The sequence below is a fragment of the Varanus komodoensis genome, unplaced genomic scaffold (genome assembly GCF_004798865.1).
Source record: "Varanus komodoensis strain SLA01 unplaced genomic scaffold, ASM479886v1 scaffold32, whole genome shotgun sequence".
In the NCBI taxonomy this organism is placed as follows: domain Eukaryota; kingdom Metazoa; phylum Chordata; class Lepidosauria; order Squamata; family Varanidae; genus Varanus; species Varanus komodoensis.
In genome coordinates this window covers 11,519,015-11,545,997 of record NW_025335798.1, presented here as the reverse complement: position 1 = coordinate 11,545,997, position 26,983 = coordinate 11,519,015, and the positions used below count along the sequence as shown (strand labels likewise).

The window sequence follows — 26,983 nt, the reverse complement described above, 5'->3', positions numbered from 1 at the left end:
TGTAAGCAATAAACTAAATATTGTGCCTCCTTCTGAAGATTTGGCATGGAGCAGTGGCACGGCTGTTTGTAGAAGTGATGTTTGCCTTCACCTAGGTTCTGCTTGTATAGCTGAATATCAGAATAATGCTTTAAGTCTAGAGATGTTTCCTTCCAAAAGAAATCAACGTTGCAATCAGCCCTGTGCAACTTTTCACTGTTCTGGGAAATGGGCAGCACTGTCAGAAGAACTACATGGCTGGAACCCCACAGTTGAACTTATGTGAAAGCTATGGTACCGAATTATAGTTTATGCCCCCCACAATTGCTCTGCCCCAGCATCCCTGAACTCTCTCAACTGAGAAGCCCTTCATGCCAATTGTTTCCATTATGAATTCTTGACCTGTGTTGGGAAGAGAAGTAAAGTAAAAGCAGAGATGGAAAATCAGTAAGAGAAATGGAGCCATATTCATTGGCAACAGCTCCAAAATGACCCCTTCACTTTTAAGAACAAGTTCAGATTTAATTGGATTACTGTATTATTTGGCTGGTCTGTATAGAAAAAAAACCAAAACACACACACACACACACACACGTTAATACCTTTTCCAGAACAAATGCCACAACTTGCTAAAAAAGTAAGTATCTACCTCACCTATATCCACTTTTATATTTCTAAGTCAAATTGACTTGATTTAAAGGGGAAAACACGGTCAATATTGAACACAGGCAAGTCTCTGCTCTGAATATATTCCAAGCACTAGGCTGATGCCAGATTTACAAGAAGTAGGGAGGGAGGGTTCAGATATGCTTCCTTCAGTTACGCAGTACTGCCTTCCATGTCGAGGTCCATTCTTGCTCCTCAGGGCCTTGGGAGTCTGATATTTTACTCGCATGATGTCTTTCCTATTCTGTTATTGTGAATATATTGCTCTGTTGCTGTGCTTTTAATGTGTTTCTATGTTTGGAATTATTGGTGTTATTAACCATAGGTTTATTTTATGATAGCTAACAGTTTCAAAGGGTCCTTGCCATCCAAAAGAAAATGTAGTTAATTATTCAATCCATACCATAGCTGCTACAGTACCTCCAAAGGCCCCCAAAACATTAACCAACAAAGAAATGGCAACTTTCTCCAGAAAGAGTAGGTACAAATAGCTTCTAATTTCCAGAAACGCTGGTGAATTCTGTGTAGTCTTACCATGCTTCCATATAGCTAATAGCATAGGTAATTTTTCAGCAAGGTTTAAAATGTCATCTTTTGCCACTGCTATTTGCCACAGCTCCTCAGACAGCCTTCAGGTACAAGTTATCTGCCCTAAATCCTCTGTAGTAAAGACAATCACGAAGAACTCAGTTTCTCTACAGTCTTCTTATCATCCTTCAGTACATCTTTATCTCTACTCTAATCCAACAGTCCAACAGCCAGTTTTCAGTTTCTGGCATATTTAAAGATTTTATAGCTGTTGTATTAATATCATTAGTGATATTGCTAAAATGTTTTCCTTGTATTCCATTTGATCAGTTTGCTTTTTTGTGTGTGCTAGTTTATGTTCTCTTTTGTTCCCCTCATTTGGGCATAACTTCCATTTTCTGAAGGAAGCATTTAAAAATAAAATTGGTCCTGCTCTTTAAGTATGTTCATGACCTCTTGGATTTTGCTATACCTTTCCTGATTTGCAGTTTACTTTTTAGCGTTGTTTCTGTTATCCTCTTTTTGAGTAAACAAATGTTCTGAAAAGATTTGTCCCTCTTACTTTATCTTTCAACCCTCTTTATACCAAACCTCCCTCCTTTTTTTAAGTTTTCTGTTTGGAGGTAAGATGTGACTGTGCTGGACTTCCTTGGCTATATTCCACTTAGATAGAAATTAAACTTGACAGCACTATGGTCACTATGTCCAATCAGTTCAACAGCACTCAACTCTCCATTGCCAAACAGAGGAAAAGGACAAGCAAGTGAATAAGTGGCAGCTGGTTCCACAATTGTGTAGTCAGAAAGGGCAGCTGAAAAAGGAGAAAGCAGGGTTCTTTAGAGGACTCCATGCTGAGGTATGGGCCTCAGCAGATGCCCAACTATGCCTATCCCAGTGTTTTCACTAGCCTGCTTCATCTCTCTGTCAAGTGTGATAAGATCATTCAAGACTAGTTGTTTCTCAGCTATCTTTTAGGTAGGAGCTTAACACATTTCAATCTGGGTCTAATCCAGTTTTCCTTATGATACATCTAGTGTGTATGAATATAAATCATCAAGCATATATAGTACCATGCAGTGCAGTTAGACACTGTCCACCCTGCAGCTGTTTAGCCATACTGTGAATGACGATAAACATAATCATCTTTAAAGATGTTCTTGAGTATGGCATCCAATGTTCTCTTCACTGAAAGGGCCATCACCCTCTTGCAATATAAATCAGTAGATATCAATTGTATACTAAGTAGCTGCAGAGTAGATTGCCTCCAACAACAAGCAATATGTTGTGTTTTTTGGGGGGGAGGGGCAGGGACAGTGTGGCAAAGTGATCATTGCAATGGAAATTAGGATTTTAAAGTAAGTTATTATAAGTATTTTTATACTGCCCTTAATCCCTACTCCCATAATGGTTCAAAGAAGGTCTCTATTTTCATTTGGAATCAGTGAAAGAAAGGAGTGATAGCACAGTGATAGAACATTTGTTTTCCATGCAGAAGGTCTCCAGTTCAATTTTAAGCTTCTCCAGATAAGACTAAAGAACTGTACCTGAAAGCCTGCCCCTGTTAAGTCAGTTTCAACAATACTGGTCTGGATAGACTGATGAAATTCCTTAGTATAAGGCAGCTTCCTATGCTCCTATAAGTTTGATCAATGTATTTGATTTGGTCTGCATGATTTCTTAGTCACCAAATGTTTACTTCCTTTTATTGAATGAACTGAATAGTAAAGAGCTTGCAAATGCTTCAAGATGCAGGTCAACATAGTGTCTGTTACCATGGTTTGCAGTTTTTTACCACAATCTACCTGCCAGATGATCAAGTTCTATTTACTTTATCGTGATTTTCAACATCCCATTCAGTCTTCCCACTGTTGGTAAGTATCCCATCAACCATTGCAGCTCAAATTCCATCACAAGATGTATCACTCCCTGCCTATGTCACCTGCCTCTCCTTAGAAGCTGGATGACTGGAGTGGCTCCCGCCAAGCTTTGCAGAGATCTTTCTGGTAGTTGGATACCTGTACTGTGGAAACCATGATCCTTGATTTGGACAGTATAAGTGAAGGTGGTACAGAGAAACCATACAACTAGCCATTGCTTTGTACCATGGTTTCTTAAGGATAACTTATCATGGTGAAATGCCATGACAGCACAACAGTCCAACAATTGTTAAAACACACACACACAAACACATAATTGCCTGTTGTGTTGTCTGAGGCCTGCCAGTGTTTAAGGTATACAAAGCTTTGCATGATGGTCGAGGTTTTTCCCCCCATCTTTTTATCTGCTTAATGGTTTGCCATTAATACTTTGCAGTCTAGAACTAGTAAAGTTGGAGATGGTCACCATTCCTGTTGCACCAATATCCTTAGTCTAGGAAAATTAAAACACTCACAGGAATGTAATATTCTCTTAGTTACTTCCTTCTGGGTTCTACTGAATTGCCCCAATATGTTCAAAGGTTCCTGCTTACCAGCTGCCTATCAATAATTCCAGGACAGCTGTTGTCCTACTAATAGATTAATTATGCATTAGCAGTCTTTAAGTCCAGCAGTTGCACTGCAGATGAAACACAGCTACCGATGCTCTGTGCAATTCTGTAGTAGATATTGTCACACAAGTGTTCTTGGACATCCTGTGTCAGTAAACTTCAAGCCTTGAATGAGAACATTAATACACTTATGTACAGATATAATTGTCTTCACGACATGCTATAGTACTTGCTTATTGTGAGGACATGCAAAATACGGGTCCTGAATTCTGCTTGAAACATGCCAGGAAGATTTATGTGAATACACCCAGATACTCTTCTCTGTCTTTTCCTAGGCCAGCAAGTGCCCTGGTCAAAGCTGAGAGATTTCCAAGAATTGCAACATGAAAAACTAGTCCAGTCCACAGGTCCATCCACAGGGTCCATAGTTCTTGTCAGTCAGAGATGTCCAAAAGAGTGAAAAGTTTAGAAATCTATTAGATCCTGTAGACCGAAGCAAAACATTATTTTCTTCTTAACTGCTTCTGCTCTTTGGAAGAATGGAAGCTGTGCTACAGGAGAACCACATCCTCAGGGAGCAGCTTGCTCAGCGTGCTGTTGCAGTAACTACCCTACAGATTCAGCTAAATCAATAGCAGGCTGTACCTCCTCTACTACCTAATATCTCAAACTGTAAGTGCTTAGTAGCAGCCCTAGGAAAACTTGATGAATCTCTTGATCAGTTCCTGGTTTTTGGCATACTGCCAATTGTATATGTAGCTCCAGCAGGAAGACTTCCCAAATAACCAAGTAAAGGCAGCCTTTGTGATTTGTGTTCTTACTGACACAGAAGCCTAATGGCCTACACCTTTCTTCTTCAGAGTAACCCTCTCCTGACTGATTTTCCAGGTTTTTTGGAGGCAATGTGGGCTATTTGAAAGAACCCGCCTCCCACCCGCAAAAGGAGGAGGAGGAGGAGGAGGGGGAGGAGGGGGAGGAGGGGGAGGAGGGGGAGGAAGTGTTTTCCACTTTCTGGCCCAGGATCTGACCTGGAATGATCTTGCTCTGATAGACCAGGTCCAGAAAGAACTAGAATATGCAATTTACTAGAAAAGCTGATATTTTGAAAGTCCAGAAAAAACAATGGCTGTAGTTCAACAGATGATCGGAGATCCACCACCCATTAAACACCCATACCTAGAACTGCCTACAGACCATCACAGGACCATGGAGTCTGGTTTACTAACACTCATCAAACTAGAGGTGAAACATACTTGCTCTTGGAACCAGTACTCACATCCTTGCAGGAATTCCTGGAAAAGATTATTGGGTGGGGCTTCATACACCTGTTAGCCCTTCCAACAAGGATCCTTGTTCTGTTTTTTCCAAAAGAAATACAGAGAACATCGCTAGTGTTGGGGCTACTGGATCCTAAACCAGATTATCAGTCATAATCCATACTCCTTGCCACTCATTCCTAAACTTCTCAAATGGTTCTGACAGGCCGCAGTTTCCCCCAAGCTGGATCTAAGGGTGGTTTACAATTTACAAGTGGGGTGGAGATTTGTGGGGTCTACATTTGCACAGAAGAGAATGTTCAAAACACACTGTGGGCACTATGAGTTCACTATCATTCTCTTCAGGCTCTGCAACACTCTAGCCATTATCTGGCATTTTACAAATTATTTTCTTCACAACTATTGGGACAGCTTTGATGTCTTTCTGATCTACTCCCCCATTCAAATAGTGTACAATGCCCATTTATGAGATGAATGACAATGGTTGCAAAAGTGCCTGTCTATGCCAAATTAGAAAGTTTGCCCTTGATCTCCCAACTGTAGATTTCCTAAGTCACAATATCTTATTCAATAGAATAAGTACAGATGCTTCCAAAGTAGAAATTATGCTGTTCTGGCATACGAACATGAAGGGTGTGTGGTAGTTTCTGGAGTATTACTCCCAATTTATCCCCAACTTTCCCAAGATCTCCACCCCACTTACTGACCTTCTTCAGGGCAGGACCCTGTTAAACTTGTGTCCAATCAGCCTTCCAATAGCTGAGGGACATCTTTGCATAGGAACCCCTCCTGAAGCACCCCAACCCCTTACACTCCTTTTGTGATGGAAACCATTGGTTCCACTGTGACTACCAGTACAGTGTACTGACTACCAGTACAATGTTACTCTTGCATTCCCAAACCAGCAGCCATCTCCTGTAGTGCACCTACTTCTCCAGAAAACCATATGGACAGGACTAAACTATTTATTTATTTATTTATTTAAAACATTTCTATGCCGCCCCCATCGCAACAAAGCCTTGGGGAGGCTCACAACAAAAACAAAAACATACAAAATCATACAAAACTTATACACGAAAAATATTAAAACCCGGTGCATCTCGGCTTAATTTTTTTTAAATCCTACATAATAAATTAACACTTAAAATAAGTTTTAAATAAAAAGGCCTTAGCCTGGCGCTGAAAAACAAATAACGACGGCGCCAGGCGGACCTCTCTGGGGAGAGCATTCCATAGGTTGGGTGCCACCACAGAGAAGGCTGTTGGCAATTATATTTACATCTGAAACCTGCCAGCACATATTGGAAGGAGTGACATACCCTGTTGGGGTCTACATGGACCACCACATCCTGGAGTATCTTCAGACAACCCAGAAGTTCAATTAGAAACAGTTGTGATGGTCCCTGTTTTTCACCCAATTCAATTTCAAAGTGACATACATTTCTCATTCCTGTAACCAGCAGCCCAATACCTTGCCCAGAAATCCTAAGTATGCTTTGTTTATGGGTAAGGAGCCTTGCACCAACATCCTATCTTTTGCTGGTGTCCAAACACCCCAGATCTTACTTGACAACTGCACAGGCACCAAGTCCAAGATACCTTAGTGCAAGCTCAGTCCCAAGGCCTTAGCTCCCAAGAGGGCAAGGGACATTCATTTTACAGTCTGCAAGGCTCATTTCTGTATACCAAGCCCACATCTATGTACCCCAGAAATCAGAGTCTGGAGGTACTCCAATTATGCCACATTAGGCAGACAGCAGGACATTTTGGGCTGTACAAAACCCTTCATGTGCTCACCCATGTGTTTTTGTGGCCCTATATCTATGCAGAGGAGAACATTATGTCAAACCTACCCTACTTGCTACTGTGCGAAAAACCCAAATGGAAAACCAGTTGGGTTTTTGGCAGTGGGCCTGCTACACTCCTTGCTAACTCACTATGGATCATGAAAAATGATCTCCATGGACTTTATTTCTGATCTGCCTCTAGCAGATGGGCAGACTGCCATTTGGTTATTGTGGATCAACTCAGAAAGATGGCACATTTGAGTCCCTGTCCCAGCATCTCCACCATGAAAAAATACCATCCCAGCTATTTGTCAAGCACATTTTCCATTTCTACGGGCTTCCAGGTGAAGTCTGTCAGCTAAAGCCTACAGCTGCCCACCTAGCTCCAGCTGGGGCCCAAAGTACTGATTTTCTTCTTCTCATACTTCATCCGATGAATTCTTTTTAATGTAGGGCATGGCACTCTCCCAGCTTCAAGAATTCAGCAATATTAGTTTTTGTAACTTCTAGATTTAAGAAATCTAAGATTACTCATGACAGTTCATTGTTTCAGATAAATTGATCATTAACACAGCAAACAGACCTAGTTATTTAAAGCATATGCTCAAGGTCTGATTCCATAGTCTAAGTTCATGTAATGGGAAATAAATGAAAACATGAATTAGACACATAAGTTATTTGCTGATTTTATCACCTTTTTAAAAATGCACACAGCTCAACCACCCAAATTCTAGCACAGATTTCATTCCCAGTCCCACTGGAATAGCTGGCGCAACTATGTCCTTTTTTGTTTTCCATCTAGATTGTCTTTAGGATGGCTCTTTGACAAGACTGTGATCTGCTAATTTTACTAAGTGCGAAACTGACATCTCTGGGGACTATGTTTTCCCTTACCTTTTCAACAAGTAATATGATTTGTTCGCAGCTAATGAAATATTCTTTCACATTAGTGGGGCTGAATAAGGAGTGTTCAATAAGTCATCCCCTACCCTAAGCCTTTTCTGGTTAACATATGGCCTAGCGACAACAACACCCCCACCTCTAAATGTTAATGTCAACTGCTTTAACAGAGAACTTCCTCCTTTTCTTTAATATGTCAGAGCAGGAGTTGATGATCCCCACAGACCTCAATTTTTCTCCCTCCTCTCATCCCAGTTCTTGGTAGCCCCAGTGGTTTATCATGTCCAATTAGCCATCTGCCATGCTGGTATCATTATACAAAAGAAGTGTTCTGCCTTCCAACATACTCCATCAGCAGGGCTTTGTCCACACTGACAAATAAGAATGAGACACCATTGTTCTCTGCTGATGCTGCTGTCTGCACATAGGCTGCCAGTTCTGATTAAAACAGCAGGAGTGCCATAGGACACTCCAGGTCTCAGGATTTGTGCCAGTAACTCCATACAATGTCACTAATGTTATACTAGGCTGCATACATTCTGTTTCAGCCACTAAACTGTATCAAATCAAATTCTGGTGTATGTGTTAGTTCACACTGAAAGATGCAGAAATACATCTTTACTGTTTAATTAGAAGATAAGATTATAAAACTGTAATATAAAACAGCAAGTCTAAGATGTTTACCCACAGGACAGAAATATTTCTTGTATTAAAATATCTTCTTTTCTATTTTATTAAGTGTGTAAAAAGACAAGGCTTATTCCGTCAGGTTACATGCTGGGACAGTTCAATTTAAGCTCCTGCTGCACCAGCACAAAGTCTCAGGTCTATTATACATCAGATGCACCAGTATGTTCTGTGCTGTGCTGCATGGGCACCAAGTTGTACATAAAAAACAACCAGTGCAATCTGAACTAAAGCCGGTAGCAAGCTCAGTGTCTGTATCTCATCGTGCTACAATTGGAGATGGCATTGCTGTATCCAACACCACATCATTCCTGACTGTAGACATACAATCTATACAGCAGTCCATCATGTGGTTTGTTGAATCCCAGGTAGTGCTCTGGCTGGGGCTACGCTCCTAGAGAGGTGGCCAGTCACTTGGCCTTCAAGGAGGCTCTGGAACAAAGTAGTTCTGGAGACTCAGGCAAGGAAAGCATCATGTTTGGTTTACAGTTATACCAGGTATACAAGAACATAGCAAGACAGAGACCAGTGGTGCCTCAGACAGCACTCTGCAGAAGCTGCTAGGCTGGGGTTGCTCCTCATGGAGCTTGGTGAATCATCTGTTATATAGTGATATCATCATTTTTTACTTATTCCTGTTCATTAAAAAAGAGACACAGAGTCTTTAAAAATAAAATAACACAAAGCAAAGCAAAATGTAGGAGAGTCAACTACGTAACAGTAGGACCATCTGAAAGGCAGTATCAGCACTGGGAGTTCTAATGTTAGCGAAGGCATTTACAAAATGGTGCCAGTGTTACTCACACTTTCAAGTACATATGAACAGAACATTCTTGGAAAGCCCCTAACCCTATTTTAGTATGCTATCAGAAATACATGGAATTCTACAAGAAATATCATCATTATTAATATTAATATTATTGCATTACTTTTATAATCTACCTTTCTTTCTCTTGCAATGAGCCCAAGGCATCTTACAAGGTTTGCCTCCACTCCATTTTATCCTCACAGCAAGCCTCTGATTAAGGTTGGACTGAGAATTCAGTGACTGACCCAAAGTGATCCAGTGTGCTTCATGGCTGAGTAGGACCTAACAGAGCCCCGGTTCAGCACTCTAACCACTATGCCACACTGGCTAGTGGCTATTATTCAGCCATCCTTGAGTGAATATCATACTTTGGCACACAAGTAGCTACAAAAATGCAATACAATCCTCAAGTCATTTTAATCTGATTGATTTATATGGTTTGTCCCTTCCCTACATTGAGATGTCTTTTTGCAGCATTCAGTTCTCTGAATTCTCTTAAACTTCTGCTTCAAGACCTCTCTGGCAAAGCACTGTATCCCATGTGGCTCAGTGCTGGGTTTCTGTTCCATGATGTAAAATGAAGATTGTTCAGTCACCATACCATTAAATGCAGACCCTCCATCCAACTAAAATATCATCACAAATTTGTCTCATTTGGCCTTCAGTCATGCTGATGTTTCACATCATAAATTGCAGGGAAATCTGGATGATTAAAAACCTAGCACTTTGTTATTTTCATTTCATATATTCAATGGTTACTATACTGTATGTCATAGTACTTCAGAAAAATTATAGTTTTGTATCTATACTGAACCTTCTTTGGAACTTAAGTCTCAGCAGCTGAAGCAACGAATTGTTTCCTTCTGGCCTTAGGTGCCTGCAAAAGGAGCAGGCACATCTGTACCAAAGGAGAATTTCTCTCCCCTTTAACAGTGTGTAATTATTTCTTTAATTCTCTGAAAAGCAACCTTATACTTAAAATATTTGCTTCCCTGAAAACCTGTATGGAGCAGAAACCATGTTCTTTTGTCCAGTTTGACTTATATTGACACATGTACAGTCTGATCACTGAATCCAGGTATACAGTAAAGTCATGCTTACGAATGTTGAGCTCTAAGAAAGTTTACTTTTGTTCATGAAAAGCCAAGAACACTTAATTTTGCTCAAAGCTGAGTTTTTTCCTAACAATACAGCTTTTGTTGTTATGAATTTGAGACAATGCCCATAATTGCAAAAACTTTATCAAAGCCTGTAGTTTGGCCTTCTATTCTTCTACCAGGTATCTAGATGCTACTATTAGTCACCAAAATCACCATCGACATTTTACCTGGAGTGGAATTTAAGTGTAAATGTAGAATCTCAGCAACCTCTTCCTAAAAATAATCTGAGTGATTTGAAAGGAAGTCAAAATAATTACACCAAGGCTAGCAAAAGTTTGTGAGAGACACATCCCTAGGCTATCACAGGGTTTCAGCTTTTAAAAAATCAGAGTTAATTTAGGAGATCACCTCAGAGGAATTTTGAAGAATTTCACAAAATCATTTGTGACAGCTTTTTTTCAGAAGTTTTAAATATGGTGAATGAACAGAAAATGGATATCTAGTTATTGTCCGCCGAGACAAAGATTCTCTACAAGTGTAAGCCAAAGAAAAACCCTACATGCAATCTGAACAGCTGCTTTTCAGGGTTTCCAGATCACACATAAAGTACACTACAATTATATGCATACAATTATTTGCATGTAGTCTCACTAGCAGCAAATTACTAAATACATGCCAGTTGGGAAGAGTTCTGCCACTGAGAACCCACTGCCCTTTGTGTACACTTATGCTGACCACCTTTGTGTCATCTGAAGCATGCTTGGATGTGAAGGTTTTTGTGTGTGGAGATCATAGGTTGCACATCCCTTGCTTTTGGTAAATGTCTATTTGCATTCAGCCTTGGTGACTGCATATCACAACCTTCCTTTGTAATTCTGGCAGACAAAAAAGCATACAGGACTAATGATAGTGTGGCCTTTAAATCACCTTGAATCTAGGTTGCTAACTAGACAGACAAATGACAATAAACAAACAGATTGTTCCAGATGCATTTATCAATAAGGGTTTCTGTGCTTGTCTAGTAACTTGACAAGACAAAACTGTCACAATATTCAGGCCAAAACAGGGATTTCTTGCCACAATATGACAATTTAGTCTAGACCTCTGCCTTGGTAATTAATAATACATCATGAAAGTTGACCTGATCAGTTATGAAGTTGAAAACAAGGAAGTAAAGGCATCATGAAAACACTGTCCACCAGAGACAAGCAGATTGAATCAATTCTATATCCTATTAAGAGCTGTACAGTTCTTCAGCCTCAAGGAACTCTACTTTGCAGACATAATTTCAAGAGCTTCTATTGATCAAACGGCTTGTTCACTGCCAATCATTCATTTTCACCTTATTTAGTAAAAGAACTGCCAATCACTTGTGCACAAGTGAATAATAACCAAAGACAGACACACTAGTGGATAAGGGGGAAAAAGCCTTCACAGAGAGAATAATTCCTTGTCTTAAAAAAGTAGAATTGCAATAATTTCTCACTCATCCACTGAAAATACAAGCAGCAAATCAGGTACTTTCCTCTCAAATACATCCAATGCTAAATTCTGACAACATAACGCTCATTGAAAAAATGAAGCAGCTCCCCAATCTGTATATACTAATCACTGCTCTTTCCTGGCATTTGTGAATTTGCATTGCATTGTTCAGTCACTTCTCTTTTATAAATATTTAAGTTAGATAAAAAGTACTTTTGTCTATTTTCATCAAGGTACAGCAAAGTAATCCTTGAAATGCCCAGATTCCTCCCACTACAATTGCTAGAACCTCCTGCCCCCATATAAACATATCACTTCCTTTTGTTACAGTCAACAAAGTAATTTAGATACTGTCTTGCAACTGGGAAGCTACATATACAGCCCTATTTTTCCAAGTAGCCTGGGAAACATCCCAAGCATTTAAATAATGTTACAAGTACAATTTATTTACTTTTCATTTACCTGGAGTTCAACTCTGCTGTGTCCCTAAAACTTAGGATATGTAAACCATATAATTAAATAATATTTTGAAATGGTTTGCAATGGGTTGGAGATTTGCCACTTAATAGGGCTTAATCCCATTCAAAAGAAAAAGTCTCAGGGATGAGTGGATCTGTTAAGATTGATCTCAACAAGGTCTTCATTTTTCCATCAAGGTTGTTCCAGCCAAGTTCTGTATGGGGTTTTTTTCTCACAAAGACTTGGATGCATTTTTGTGCATATTCTTCATAAATTTGATGAATTGTTATACTCAAACATGCACCCACATGTATCTCAGATTATCCAGGGAAAAAGAAAAGGAGAAAGAAGATATTCTGTCCCACCTGGCCTTACAAAGGCTAAACAAGGGGTATATATGATATGCTTACACATAGATAGACAAGACTAGGATAATTGGTGATCCTAGTTATTACTGACTTCTTTATCAAAGTGGATTGTTTCATTCAAGCTTTGCCACTTCTGTCTGTACTACAAACACAGCACCTATGTTGTGCATGGGCACTGGGACAAGGTGCCAGAATGTGCACGAACAGTCTATAGCTTTGATGGGAATTCAAACTCAGGTAGTGAAGAAGAAATTGTTGTGCAATCTCAGCAAACTCCAGTATAAGATCCAAGTCTGGAAATGTCTGGAGAGCACGGAGAAGATCAGTTAGTCCTGGACAATGGGGGTGACAGTCACCTAGCTCATGGGAACAAGGAAATAGCACAACAAGAGGTGAAACTGACAAACGAGGCTGATGAGAGCCCTGGTCTACCAACAGGACCAGAGAAGGAGTTGGGGACTGGGCAGATCTCACAACAGGAATTGAGCAGTCTGTCTGACACAGAGGCCCCTCTCCTTGAGGAGGTGATGCCAGTTGCTAGGAGACAGCATAGGTGGGAAATTCAATAATCTGAGAAACGAGAAGAATGCAGGGGGGTGGAGAGTAGGTTTCACAGCACCCTGCCAGCTGAGATGTTCAGGTGAAATGGGGGGCAGAAGACTCTGGGATGTTAGAGAGGGCTCAACACTTCAAACTAGGTGAACTCAGAGATAAGTAACAATAAAAGCTTGTGAAAAGAAACTTGGGAGGAGCATGCTTACTTGAGAAGTGAACTGAGCCTCACAACAACCTATGGAGTTAATGGCATCCCTGATATCATAATGTCTGATCAAGGAACCTAGTTTATCTCCAAATGCTGGAAGGCCTGTCTCAACTATTTAGACATCACTGGTTCACTGCATATCACTCAGAGCTTAAAAGCTAGATTGTATGTGCAGTATTTGTTTGCAATTGACTTCTAGCTTCCATTTGCAAAATCCTCTTAAAGCAATTATACCTGCTTTTGCACCCATCTTTTTTCCTGTACAAGGAATATTTAGATTTATTTTGAAGACTGACTTGATAATTATGGAAACGTTCTATATTAATACCTCAGTGGGGGAGCATGTAGTTTGCAAGTGGAAGATCCAGTGACAAATAAAAAAGGTAACAAATACTGGGAAAGACTCTGTCTGAGACCATTGAGAGATCCTGGAAGAAGCCATACATGGTTTGTATGCAAATGTTTCCAGGTTCAATACTTAGTATCTCTAGTTAAAAGGGTCAGATAGCAGGAGATGTGACTTCATGGTTATGAATGAGTCAGAATTAATGCAGCCAGAACACAAAAAACCAACTATAACCACCTGGGCATCCTTAGATCCTTATTCACTTTGGTTCATCAAAATGGCCAAAGTTGGATTATCAGAGTGGTCCTTGGAGATGGTTACTATTTCCTCAAGGAAATGTGAGGTTGGGCTGCCTTGAAAGAGACAGCAAATTGATCTCCCTTTAAAAGAATTTTGATACAAACAATTCACAAACAATTATTGTCCAGTATTGATTGTGCCCAGCTCATAGATTGTACCCAGCTCACAGTGGTGGGTGACCTGCACAGAAGATACCATTAACTGTGGTGTTCTTTGGGGCTACTTTGCTGGAATAAGCTGCGGGGGCATGATATGTCTCTGACACTTTCTCCAAAAGGGGGTATATCCAGAAGAAGCTTTAGCCCTTCGTCTGATACGATTTGCATTTTTAAAAAATGCACAGTAAATACCAGGGTGGTGTGGGGATTAGAGTGCTGGACCGGAGACCCAGAGGAGGGTTCTGGTCTTCACTTGGCCATGAAGCTCGCTGGCTCTCAGATCAACCTACCTCATGAGGTTGTTATTATGAGGTTAAAATGAAGCTATGTAACCCACCCTGGGTTCCTCACAAGAGGAAACAAGGCAGTATATAAATGTAATGATGATGAGGATGAGGATGTAATATTGTTTTATTTATTTATTTAGAATATTTTTATCCTGTCCAACACCAATCATCTCTGGATGGCTTACAATGTGATAAATACCTAATAAATACATCAATCAATAACAAGATAAAATAACAAGATAAAATGCAACTGAGAATATCAATAAAAACAATTAAAATATTTAAACTTCAAAATATTGGGTAAATGAAAATGTCTTAACCTGGCGTTGAAAAGCGTATAACATTGGCACCAGACAAACCTCTCTGGGGAGTGTATTCCATAGCCGGGAATAATAATAATGAATGTTAGATGAAAAGATGTGTTTAATATTACATATAGTTTGACTCTGAAGTGTAATAAAACATAAAAAGGGCCAGTGTTCAATCTTTGCTTAGAGAAAGGACTTGGGCTGACTGGCAGCACACAGTCCTGCAAAGTAATAATAAAACAAATCAGTGATGTTACCAAAATGTATTATTACATGGTTCTGTACATGACAGTCTAACACAAAATGCTTAGCTGAATTACAAACTGAGCAACATTTTCCTTAATTTTTCTCCACTTCTTAATATGAAAGTTCCTCGGTTCTCAATGTATGCACAGTGCATAGCCAAGACATCAGCAACTGAAGTTAACTACTTTGCACACACACACACAGAAGTTCTCTAACATTAATTCCTTCCTACAAATAAAGTTCTAGTTAATAGCTATGGAACAACACAACCTACAATCTGTATTTAACACAGATTGGCATGAAATGTGTAGCCAGACTACTTAATAAGATCTGCATGCAGAAGAGCAATCACATAAAATCTTTACAAGAAACAATGAAGATATGTGATTGATCGAATTAGAGAAGATACTTGCCACTATCACGTTAAGTGTCTCTATCTGTCACATGGATATAATGTGCACATATACGTATTGCAATCTTATTGCGCTACAATAAGGGTGCAAGGGTGTCTAAACTGTTCCAAGTTTACTTATAATGGGATAAGACTGAGACAAAGATGCCTGAGGTAAGCACAAACCTGCTCAAATTCTGCATGTAGAGCAAGATGTGTTGTGCTTGCCTTGATCATGAAACCCCTTATTCCTTCCCAAGGCCCAGAAATAGATCATGAGCAAGGGGAGATGGCAACAAATGCAATGGCAGACACTTCAAAGGCCCAATGAAGAATCTTTCAGTGCAGGGATTGGGGCTGGGGTCAGATTCCATAGCAGGAAAAGGTTGTCTGCCAAGCCTTGGAACTACCTGCCACTGTAGCCTTCTCTTGCCAGGAAGGAGGTCAGGAAGGAGAAAGCAGAGTGAGCTACATTGAGTATCTGCAAGTCCTGAAACAGGACACTTAAAATTAACACTTATGCTTTCAACCTGTGCACTACTCTGTAGAATAAAGTGGTCCCTGAGCATGTAGAATTAGGCAAACTATTACTAAGACACCTCAGCTAAGGATTCAATATCTAATAACATATTAGAGATCCATCATATACAGCCCTTTCTAGACATACCAGAATAAAACTTTTATTTGTTATAACTTTGGAATAAAGCCATGGCATTTATTTGCTTATGAATGTTCTCTGTTCTAGACTTTCTTCCTTGAATATGTTGACTGCTCTGTTCTCTCCCTGCAACTTTCTGACATTCATTAACAACAACAGCAACTCTAAGAACTCACAATACAAGCATATACAAAAAGCAAAAAGACAAATAGAACAAGAAACGTCCCTAGATAAATGGATTTTTCCAGTAAGGGTTATTTGATTTTGCCAAGCTTGGGCCCATGGCCAAAAGCCCAGCTCACTCACTCGCTCACTCTCCCTCCCTCCCTCCCTCCCTCCCTCCCTCCCTCCCTCTCTCTCTCTCTCTCTCTCTCTCCCTCAGCATTGTTTGTATTAATTTAAAAGCCTAGGTTAACTTATCACTACAAACAAATGACACTTTTTCATGTCAATGAATCAATAACAAATTCTTGTGTGAAATGGAACCAGTGTTTTACACTAAACACTATACATGAGATTGTCATAGAAGCCACTCAAACTAATTACTTCTTTGAATGGATTTCAATGCTCAGAAAACTTTCAGAAAATCCACATAACACCTAAACAGGATCATACACAAGATTACTTTGATATAGAATGTTAGCAGTGTAGTTAGAAAAGGAAACATATGATCAGAGAATTAATTTAGCAGCATTCTGTGTGTGTATGTATGTATATATAAAAGAAGTGTTGCTGAGCAGTTATTTAAACTTTTAAAAACCCAGATATAACCTTTCAATGAAAATTCAACAGTCAATGGATCTTATAAGAACTAAAAGCACAGGGGTATGGTAAGACTAGAAAAAAATGATTCAAGTATATCTTTTAACCATTCACAGCCCAAGGATACTTGTGCACTGAAAGGCCATGAGAAATCTATAAATGCTTTGCTTGCTGTCTTGTTAAGGTATCAACAGGCAAGCATCCATCAGCACTGTGTGGCTCATGAGATACACAAGGAGTCAGACCTTATAATACTTATCCTCAGAGATCAAAGCATATTCACATAGATGGGGTGCAGCTTTCCATGGAGGGCAGCCAAGGAGCCTGTCATGGATCTGTAGGAATAAACTTCTTGAAAAGTTTGGGTGATGATGCGATTGTTCTGCTGTGGCTGGAGAAACACTCCACGTGACTGATGATTAGAGCTGAACTGAAGCAGGAGGGAAAGGCAGCTGGAAAAGCAAAGCAGGCGTAGTTGCACAGCAAAAACCAGCCTTAATGTGGAAGGGTCAAGCATCCCTCTCAACTTTAGATTCTAAAGAAAGCATTTAATCCTTTACAATCCTTAATTAAGACTCCACCAAGTTGCCTGTAATGCTCCCCCCACCAGATTCTGACTAATGGAACTAGGAGTTTTCTCATACTTTCATCAGAGCTAAGAACATAATTTAAGATCAACCATATGGGTCTCTCTATGTACATGCATGTTTAGAATCATTCCTCACTTTGCATTCTCTCATATGTGCACATAGCTACTTGCATTCAAACTCTTAAGCTATTTCAGCCCCCTCCTTCAAAGCTAGAGGGCAAACACCAGTTGCTCTAACACAGAATCATATCTTGATATGTCCTCTATGATGACCTTCTAAAGGACTTGCCTTGAAAGTTCATAGCAAGTAAGACCATACCTTTTAGGCAAAAAGTCACAGCATTTAAGTCATCACACATGTGCACAGAGTTCTGTCATTAAGAGGAAAAGAGGAGGTTATTTGAAGATTTCATCAAGGATCATCAAAGAAATATATAGAATAGTGAGATGTGCAAAGAAAAGAGAATCTTGGTGTATTTGCAAACGTTCCATGAATCAGTGACTGAAAGCAGAACAGACTTGGTTCCTGAAAGAGTAGGAAGGAAGAGATTTCAAAAAGGATCTCCATTCCACAGTAGTTAATTGAGGTTGTTGAATACTGCCCTCCACACCCACAATTCTTACTTGCCTTATGGATCCAGCAAGATAACGTAATATTGTAGGCAGCACCTTGAAGATGGCTAATATCTAAGCCTCTGGCTCCATCACCAGACTCAACCTATACATCAGCTTAAGAAACGCGCTTAGGAAGCCAGCATCTCACAGTCTACATCCCCCTCCCCATCATTTAGTCGCTCATCTCGGCTTATATATACCTTAAAATGTGGAGGTTATACTGATGTTTTAGAGAGTCTGAACAAGAACAGAGGATGTGTGGTGATCATGGGGAATGGGGTGGGTGGGTTGCAAGCAACCAAACATGCTCTTGCTTTCTGAAAAGTGTTCGAAGATTGCTCCGCTCCTGTGCGAAAGGCAGAATCGGATTTGTATAGGAACAAACACACACGCCCCAAAAACAGCAGAAGAGAACGAAAGAAGCATCGGTCTGTTTTGCCTTGTACAACTGATTGACAGCCAACAGTTTACCCCCCCCCCCCCCCACAACCCATTCCATTCCATATCCGTGGAAACAAACCAGAGCCCAACACACAAAAAGCATCATCTCGCATGGAGACGGAGGATTCTCCTCGGAAAGTGTCTGTCCATCTATCGTGCCAAAAGAGGGTAGAAAAGACTAAATCTTTCCCTTCTTTCTTTATCTCTTTCCCTCCTTGCCTCCCCCTCCTTTCTTTTCTTTTTTTTTAACAGGCAATAACCAGAGAAAACAATGCAGGGCGGGAGAAGACACAGAGAACTGGAGGCGGGGTACGGGGGGGGGGGTGAAACAAGACTAAGGATCCCCAATTAGGGGCATACACACACACCCAAATCTCCTCTTGCCTCACCAAAACAAAGGGACTCTAACACCACACGCGCCGCAGCGTTAACCATCCCCCAGATACACAACACATCACCAAATCTCGCCTCCAGGTCTCGCCAGGGCGCTGGCAGCCCAGCCTATCTTCTCTACCCGCCGCCTCCCTTCCTCACCGTTGCCCCTCTCCTTTTACCTGTTCGGAAAAAGGCATCCACCTCGGAATCGGGAACTGCCCCTTCCTCCGCTGCCCCCTCGGCCGGGTTCATGGCTAGACTTGGGCAGAAGGAGGCTCAACAGCAGGAACAGCAGCAGCAGCGATCCCGGCGACTGGGTAATATCCAGTGAGTTGTGGAGGAGGAGGTGGAGAAAGAGAGGAGAGGGGCGAGAGAGGAGACACACACGCCACAAGGAGGGAGGGAGGGAGGGCGTATGGGGAAGAGGAGGGAGGGAGAAGCCTTCAGCAGCCCGCCTAGGCGCTCCCCATCCCTGCTAGGCTGTCTGGTGGGATCTGCTGCTGCCAGCCCTGTGGGGTAGGGGTCTCTTCTCCTCGTCTTCTCCAAAGGCGTGTACACACACACACGCATACAGAGAGAAACCGGCGGCGGCGGCGGCGGCGGCGGCTCACGCTGTGCCCACCCCTCCTCTTCTCTCTCGCTCTCTATTGTTCAGACCTGCTTTCTGGTCGTTCTCTTTTACCCCTCCCCAGCTTTAGCCGCCGATACCCCTTCTCTTCTTTATTTTACACGTGATGCCCTCTCCCCCACCCGGAGGAAAAAAAACAAAAAACAACAACATCCCCCCAGGACTCAAGGTGGTGGTGGGGGTATGATACACAGAGATGACAGCTCAATTTTCCCAGAGCCTGATGGCCACTGGCTCTTGTGAACGGGTGTCCCCAGCAGAAGCACTGACCCCACCCCCTTTTAATTCTCATTGTTGCAAAGAGCTTTGGCAGGACTTCCTGAAACGAGCAGGAAAAGCTGGGAGGTGAAGAACCGCGTCAGAGAGAAAGAGGTTCGGTGCGTGTCGAAGAGGGGAAGCGCCCTGTGCTAAGATCAAGGGGGCTTCCTCTCTCCTCAGATCCCTCAGTCTCCCAGGCCACCTTCCCTGTCAACGCACACTGTCTTCAGCCGCCTCGATTCAGCCGCCCTCCCGCCCGCCCGCAGCTTCTTTCTCCAGCCCTGTTGTCCTTACACGATTCACCTCCGCGTGCCCTCCCATTATAGAAAAGGCAATTAAAATCGTTTCCTCCTTCGCCGGAAGAGTTAAAAGCAAACATGAGAGATTCCCGGGAGTATGAAACGTTCAGGGGCATAAAGAAATTTGCTGAAGAAGTGGATATTGCTCGGAAGAGAGCAGGGACTAGCAGCTCCTGTTGAATTTCAGAAAGATGGTGGGGAGGGAGGGGGAGAAAGAGAATGGCTCTGCAGACGTCACTTTGGTAATTGTTGCAGACTGTAGTATCAGTTGTTTCCAAACAGTAATTAGGGGGCTTGACAGTTTCCAGAATAGAACTAGAAGTTCCATTTTTGAAGATGCCCAAAAACGTTTGTGTGAGAGAGTGAGAAAGTGGGAAAGAGAAAATACAGGTTTCTAACATGTCATCCCCCCAGCCTAACCTACATCCAAGGTAGAAGTAGAACCTTACAAGCCACATAAGAGCTGCCTGTGCCACCACTGGGCCATGGATTATGCCCATTTCTATGTTTATTTAAATCATTTTGCATTACCCTTCATAAATTCAGATTTCAAACTTTAACAGTACAAAAAAACAAACAAACCCATGCCTGAGCCACCAACTAACCAAAGCAGTATCACTCACAACAATATAAACAGGGATACCAGTGAACTGTATAAACTACATAAAATCATTACATGCATTCAAACTCCTGGGGTAACTAACAGTAACCAGGCATCTAAAGGCTTATCAACTAGGTGCCAAGGGTACCTCCTTTAAGTAACAAAATGCGTATCAGTGTAATATGTGTTGTAGATCGACCAAAGTCCACAAAAATGTACAAGCGTTTAAGATCTCTTGATCAGGAAGGATACCCGGGGGGGGGGGGGGTTGAGAGGAATCACTGATTAAGTTACTGATTCACATGTAACTACCACCCTGAATATGAAATATGTTGCAGACACTACAGTATGTCATTTCTTAGTAACAACCCAGAGTTCTCTTCCTGGCTTGTTGTAGCTAATTATGTGTAAGGAAAGTGCATGTTTGCATGCACAGAACCACAAGATAAAGTGGAGTAGGAATCTTTTTCTTTGCAGGCCCTTCTTTGCAGAGGCCCTTCATTTTCTCTTCTTTGGAGTTGAGCAGTCATGCTAGGGAAGGTGAAAGTTGCTTCTTCACTGGCTGATGGGAGGGGCCATATTACCATGAAAGTCTCCTGGACCAGTTCTGTGAGATTGGATGAGGGGGTTCTGTATTGCAGTAGTTCCATACTTACCTGCAGAGTCAGTTCCAAGGAGTAGCATTCGGGGCTTGTGCCTCAGCTTCTTTGCAATCATGCTGTGGGGTGCCACATGGCAGAATCCTGTCTTCAGTGCTTTTCAACATCCATATGAAGTCACTGGGTACAGACATTATGGGACTTGGGACAAGGTGTCATTAATATGCAGGGCACACAGCTTCTATTTCTCTGTCACATCTGAGTCAGGTGTGGCCATGGCACCTGGAATGTGTACTTGGATGTAGTGGTGCGCTGGATGACTGCCAATTAACTGAAACTCCTTCCTGGTAAGATGAAGGCAGTATTGATGGGTTGGATAATTTACATTTTCTGGATGGGATTGCATTTCCCCTAGAGGGACAGGAAAGGATATGGACTCTAGGATTCTTTGGTGGCAAAGAGCTCCAATTACCAGCTTCTACTGGTATGAGAGTTACAGGTGTACCTGGCCACAGTTTGGAACCTGAGGCTAGTACCGGGTTCCCCGAAAATAAGGCACTGTCTTATTTTATTTTATTTTGGCTCACAAAAACACACTAGGTCTTACTTTTGGGGTAGGTCTTATTTTTTATTTTATTTTTTAATGTGTACAACAATCCATACTTATTCATGTACATTTGGTATCCCTCCGCCTGTGACAGGAGCCAGCGCTATAGAGGAAGCATCGGCTTATGCGGCTCTGTGTGGAGGGCAGGGAGCAGAGCTGCACTAGCATGTTTCCTCCACACAGTGCATTAAGTTAAGTTTAAAAATAAAGTTTAAAAAGGCTCTTTACGTTCCCCACTGGCCCTGGGAATAAACACAGCTAGGTCTTATTTTCAGGATAGGTCTTATATTTTAGCAAGTACCAAAAATAGTACTAGGTTTTATTTTTGAAATAGGTCTTATTTTTGGGGAAGCAAGGTATGAAAAAGTGGCAGCTAGATTATTCAGCAGAACATAGATACTGAGATATGTCCAAGGGTTATAAAGCCCTAAATAGTTCAGGGCATTCTTCTGCACAGGTTGCCCCAATCTTTACATTTTGAAAGAGTGAGTTTGCTGATCATGTGGAAGTTCATTTAGTTACGGTATGTAAGAGAGTTTTCTCAATTGTAGTGCCCACTGTGTAAGATGATCTTTTGAGATCAGGCAGGATCCTAGAATGTAATGTATTTGTCAACAAATGAAGACAGTCTTGTTTGCCCAAGCATTTCCCTGACCACTACAAGTGCCAGTTACCTCTAGTTATTTTAATCATTTTAAATATCATATTTACATTGGCTTTTTAAAATGTTAACATGATTTATATTGTTTACAACTTTAATTATAATATTGTTACATATTATTTAATATAATGTGTTGTTATAGATATGTGACTTATTGCATTTATTGTATTTTAATCATGATTTTATACTGTAAACTATGTTTGGATTTTTTAAAAAAAGAAGTGGAATATACTTTTTTAAATGGAAATAAATAGAATAAAATTTGCATGTTAATTCAGCCATTCTTAGTAGTTGGGTGGTATATAAAAGCTTTAAATAAATATTTTTTTGTAATTTACACAGAACTACAGTCCATATCACCATAGTGCAGACAACTGAGACTAGATAACCTGTGTGCCTGCCTCTTTAGTCTGCTGTTCAGCTACTAACTGTTGATGGGCAAAGGTTCTGATAGTTCTTTATTTGTAAAGCACAAACAGACAGGACAGCCTGTCAAACAGAGAACTGAACTCTGTCCAAAAAAAAAAAAAAAAAGCACACATGGCTACACTAGTAGCGCTACATACTGTTAGAGCCTAACAGACTCTGATTATTCTGCACATAGTTTGTATTAATCTTTATCTAGTCAAGTCCCCAAAATGCACCATTATTTTTAAAAAATCTAAAAAATCTGGGTACTCTCTCACTATGCCAAGTATTTGTGTGCAGCTAGAGTGTCTATCAGAGTCTATGGCACTGACCACAAATATGTCTACCTACTTGTGAAATAAAATTCACAGTTTATAGTGTGGAATTGTCTAAAGACTGAACTATGCTTCTTCATAAGAGGGTATAAAACGGGGCAGCAATATGATGCACAGGAGCTGACAGACCTCTTGTTTGCCAAGATGCCCTACCCCTTCACTTCTAAAAGCACACACACCACATTTTCTTACTAGCAGCCAGGACTGCTACGAAATAGGCTTCTGTTGGAGCTGGAAACCATAGAGGTTCAAGTGAGCAGTTTCCCAAGTGGCAACTCAGACCCCACCCTCTCTCTCTTGAACTTCAACTTTTGGGCAGGCTACTTACCCTTTTCTATGCCTCCAATGGAATCCCTTCTGTGGTGCTACTCAGGACATTTTCTCAAATTGCCAAATATGACCATCACCCAAAAAGGTTGCCCACCACATAAGATTCACTCTTAAGAGATATAGGTTAGATAGGGTGTGCAGCATATTACTTGGTTAAAAGAATAATAATGTTTCTTTCTGCTGTGATGAGAGTTGATTCCCCACTTTTTTAAATTCTGCAGAATGGTTTACTATTGTGGTTACTGGTATATTTATTTACCATGTTTCTGTACTGTGGCACTGTTATTTGCATTTATGATTTTATTGGGCACTGCTTTCTGTTCATGTAAGGAAAGAAGAGTAATTAAACACCCCACGGTAACAATCAGCTTCAGCAAGTTTTGGTGATTTGGAACTGCAGCCAAAGAGGCTATGCAGCACATTTATCCTTGTTGTACCAAAGGGGTACTTCCAGACAAAAGACAAAATATATTGTGCACCTAGTCCATCTTTTTCTCTTTAAGAAATTATTTGGGGAAATAAAAAACAGGAAAAGCACTGGAAAAATGGGGGGGGGGAAGTAGAAGAGGAGTTTACCTAAATAACTCCCCATTAAATTATATGAATGAGGCTAGATGATTGCATCACAAAAGTACTGTGCAGAAGCACCCCAACAATATTAAAGCTACAATCTGCACCCATGTCAAAATCTGTTTCTGAAGAAAAGCTCTTACTTGAAAATTTAAATCTCTCTCCACAGGCTTTTCTCATTCTTGTACAATAATAAGGATCCTTTTGAAATCCTTTTAAGTTCCACCTCTATGGATCGAGCAATGTTGCACCTTTGTAAACATGTACAGCTTGTTTTATAGGGCACCACAGCTTAGTTGTAGAGCATATTATCAGACAATTCCAAGTTCAGCCCCTAGGATGTCCAGTTAGAAAAGGTACGGACAGATCTCTGTGGTGACCCTGAAGGGTTCCTGCCAATCAGACTGCAGACAGGCAGATAATTTGACCTGATATAACTTTGCATCTCCTGTTTTTAACAGTGTCTATTTACACAAATGTGTCACTGAATCAAGTAGGATGTCCTCACAAATATGGCCTTAACCTCCTAACCGTAAAAATACATAACGCACTGTTTCTATCTTTCTGATTTTATATATGCCACATATAGTGCATCTGTAGTAGTTGTGATTCTGGTTCTAATAGCTTCATGTATTTGAATACAAATTATATTTCCAGCTTTTCTTTTACCTATTTTACTCTGAATGGTATATACCCTTTCTGTCATACTAGCTTTCTTACATGCTTTCTAATGCAGGTCTCCTGCATATAAATGAATTACCAATCTCTTCCAAATTCCATCTGAAGGTCCAGCTTTCTAAAAATTCTTTAAAGAACAGCCAGGTTTCTTTTCTTTCCAATTCACCTTCTTAAAAACCTTTGTGAACTGGATACTTTCCAAAGTGTGATTTAAATAATCATAGCTGGAAAATAAACATTATCTTGTCCATTAACTGATTGGAATCAATGTACCATTTGCTGCAACATGCTTCTTTCCAGTGATAAAATATTTGACCTTTGCCAGTATTTTTACTGGCAGGGATGCATCATCCCTGGCAAGTTTGCTTTGTTTCAGTGCTGAAACAGATTTCACAACACGGAGAAATCTCTTCTCACCACAATGAACACTGCATTACAACCTACAAACTAAGCAATAAGCTGTGGGCTGTATTAGCACCATAGAAGGAAAGCAGTGAGTAATGTCACTTAAAATATGTCAAACGACATATTCCTGAAACACATCTGTATCTTCAGTTATTATGGAATATAACAAAATATTTTAAAGCTAGATCGCTACTCATTGTGGGTGAAGAATTTTGGTACAAAAATTAAATTTCCATAGGGTCCAACTTTTCCTTTCTGCAAGACCCCCAGAAATTTGTATTATTGCTGCCAGTCAAATCACTGTTTATTTTATTTATTAAATTTCTATCCTGACTTTTTTTTCCTTTCAAGGAATTCAAGGCAGCTTACATATTTCTCCGCATCCTCTCAGTCTTATCCTGACAACAGCAACACTGTGAGGTGCAGGGCCGTCTTAATGCAAGGGCTGATGGGCACTTGCCCGTGGGCCCCATACTAATCTGTGTATGTTAACCCTTGGAAAATTGGAAAACTTCCAAAATTAACAGTAGTTGTAGTTGTCGTAGCAGCCCCAGTACACTGCTTTGCCCAGGACCCATAATGCTGTTAAGATGGCCCTGGCGAGGTGGGTTGGGCTGAGAGTCTGTGACTACTCCAAAATCACCCAGTTAGTTACATGGCTGATGCGGACTACAATGCGGACTAGAACCCAGATCTCCCGAGTCCCCAACCTGCACTCTTAACCACTATACCACACTGGCTTGCTATCTGCTTCAGCCATTGTAGGAGAGGGTCTTCGACCTGTTTTCCCCTTTTTGCTAGTGTGATCTCAGTCAATCAGAGAGCAATAATCAGTATGATGAGCTCACAAGATCAATAACATCTGGCATTATGAAATCACTGGAGAAAATGTAGACAATTCAGAGTGAAGGCAATGCCTCCTGTATTACATTGCCTTTATCTATACAATCAATAGAGGAAAAGGAGTGGAGGGCACCTGCTATAGTGCAGCTGCTACTGTCTCTTCAATAAGATGAGTAAAACTTCGTAACTTTGTTTATATCCTCTCCCCACAAATCACTAGAAGGGAGAAGCTTTTCCCATTATTTGTGCACAAAGCTGCAAAATTTGGGAGTCTTTTTGGTTTAGTCTCTTTCTCCCTTTCCCTTTCCCTATATTCCCTTTCCCAATGTAATTTGGAATATATCCAAGAGTAAGCCTCTGAACCCTGCTACAAATTTTGGCCATCCTACTAAATTTTCTCTGCTCTTATTTAAACTTAAAATAACCCTCCTGGTTAACAGAATAATGTCATTATTGGTCCAAAATCTAGATAAATTTCACAAGGTGCTTTAAATAAAAAGTGAATCAAGATCCAAGCTAAACTATAAAAATACATTTGGTTAGGTAGAATATGAAATTTGAGAAAGGTGGTTTAACTGAGTGTTTTGGTTTTTTCTCATCTTGGATTCTGAACACATTATTTAGAAGACAATGAGACGTTGTTGTTGTTGTTAGTCGTGAAGTTGTTTCCGACCATTGCGACCTCATGGACAACATTCCTCCAGGCCTTCCTGTCCTCCACCATCCCCCGGAGTCCACTTAAGCTCATACCAACTACTTCAGTGACTCCATCTAGCCACCTCATCCTCTGCCGTCCCCTTCTTCTTCTGCCATCTATTGTTCCCAGCATTAGGCTCTTCTCCAGGGAGTCCTTCCTTCTCATTAGGTGGCCAAAGTATTTGAGTTTCATCCCTGACTGCTCTTTAGAAGGCCAGATACTGAAGATGAAACAATGAGACATACTTCTAACTTATATTTAACCATACAATTTATTTCTAAGTAAGCATGTTTAAA

General features: G+C 40.7%; 1 protein-coding gene across 1 annotated transcript in view; it reads right to left on the bottom strand.

Moving 5' to 3' along the window:
* The window catches only part of KALRN (kalirin RhoGEF kinase), a 599,751-nt gene extending 580,687 nt beyond the window's left edge, over positions 1-19,064 (bottom strand). Inside the window, exon 1 of the mRNA XM_044438481.1 lies at positions 18,948-19,064. Coding sequence (XP_044294416.1) covers positions 18,948-19,020 — 73 coding nt within the window. The 5' untranslated portion in view covers positions 19,021-19,064. The remainder of the gene's footprint in view (positions 1-18,947) is intronic.
* Between the last annotated feature and the right edge of the window lie 7,919 nt (positions 19,065-26,983).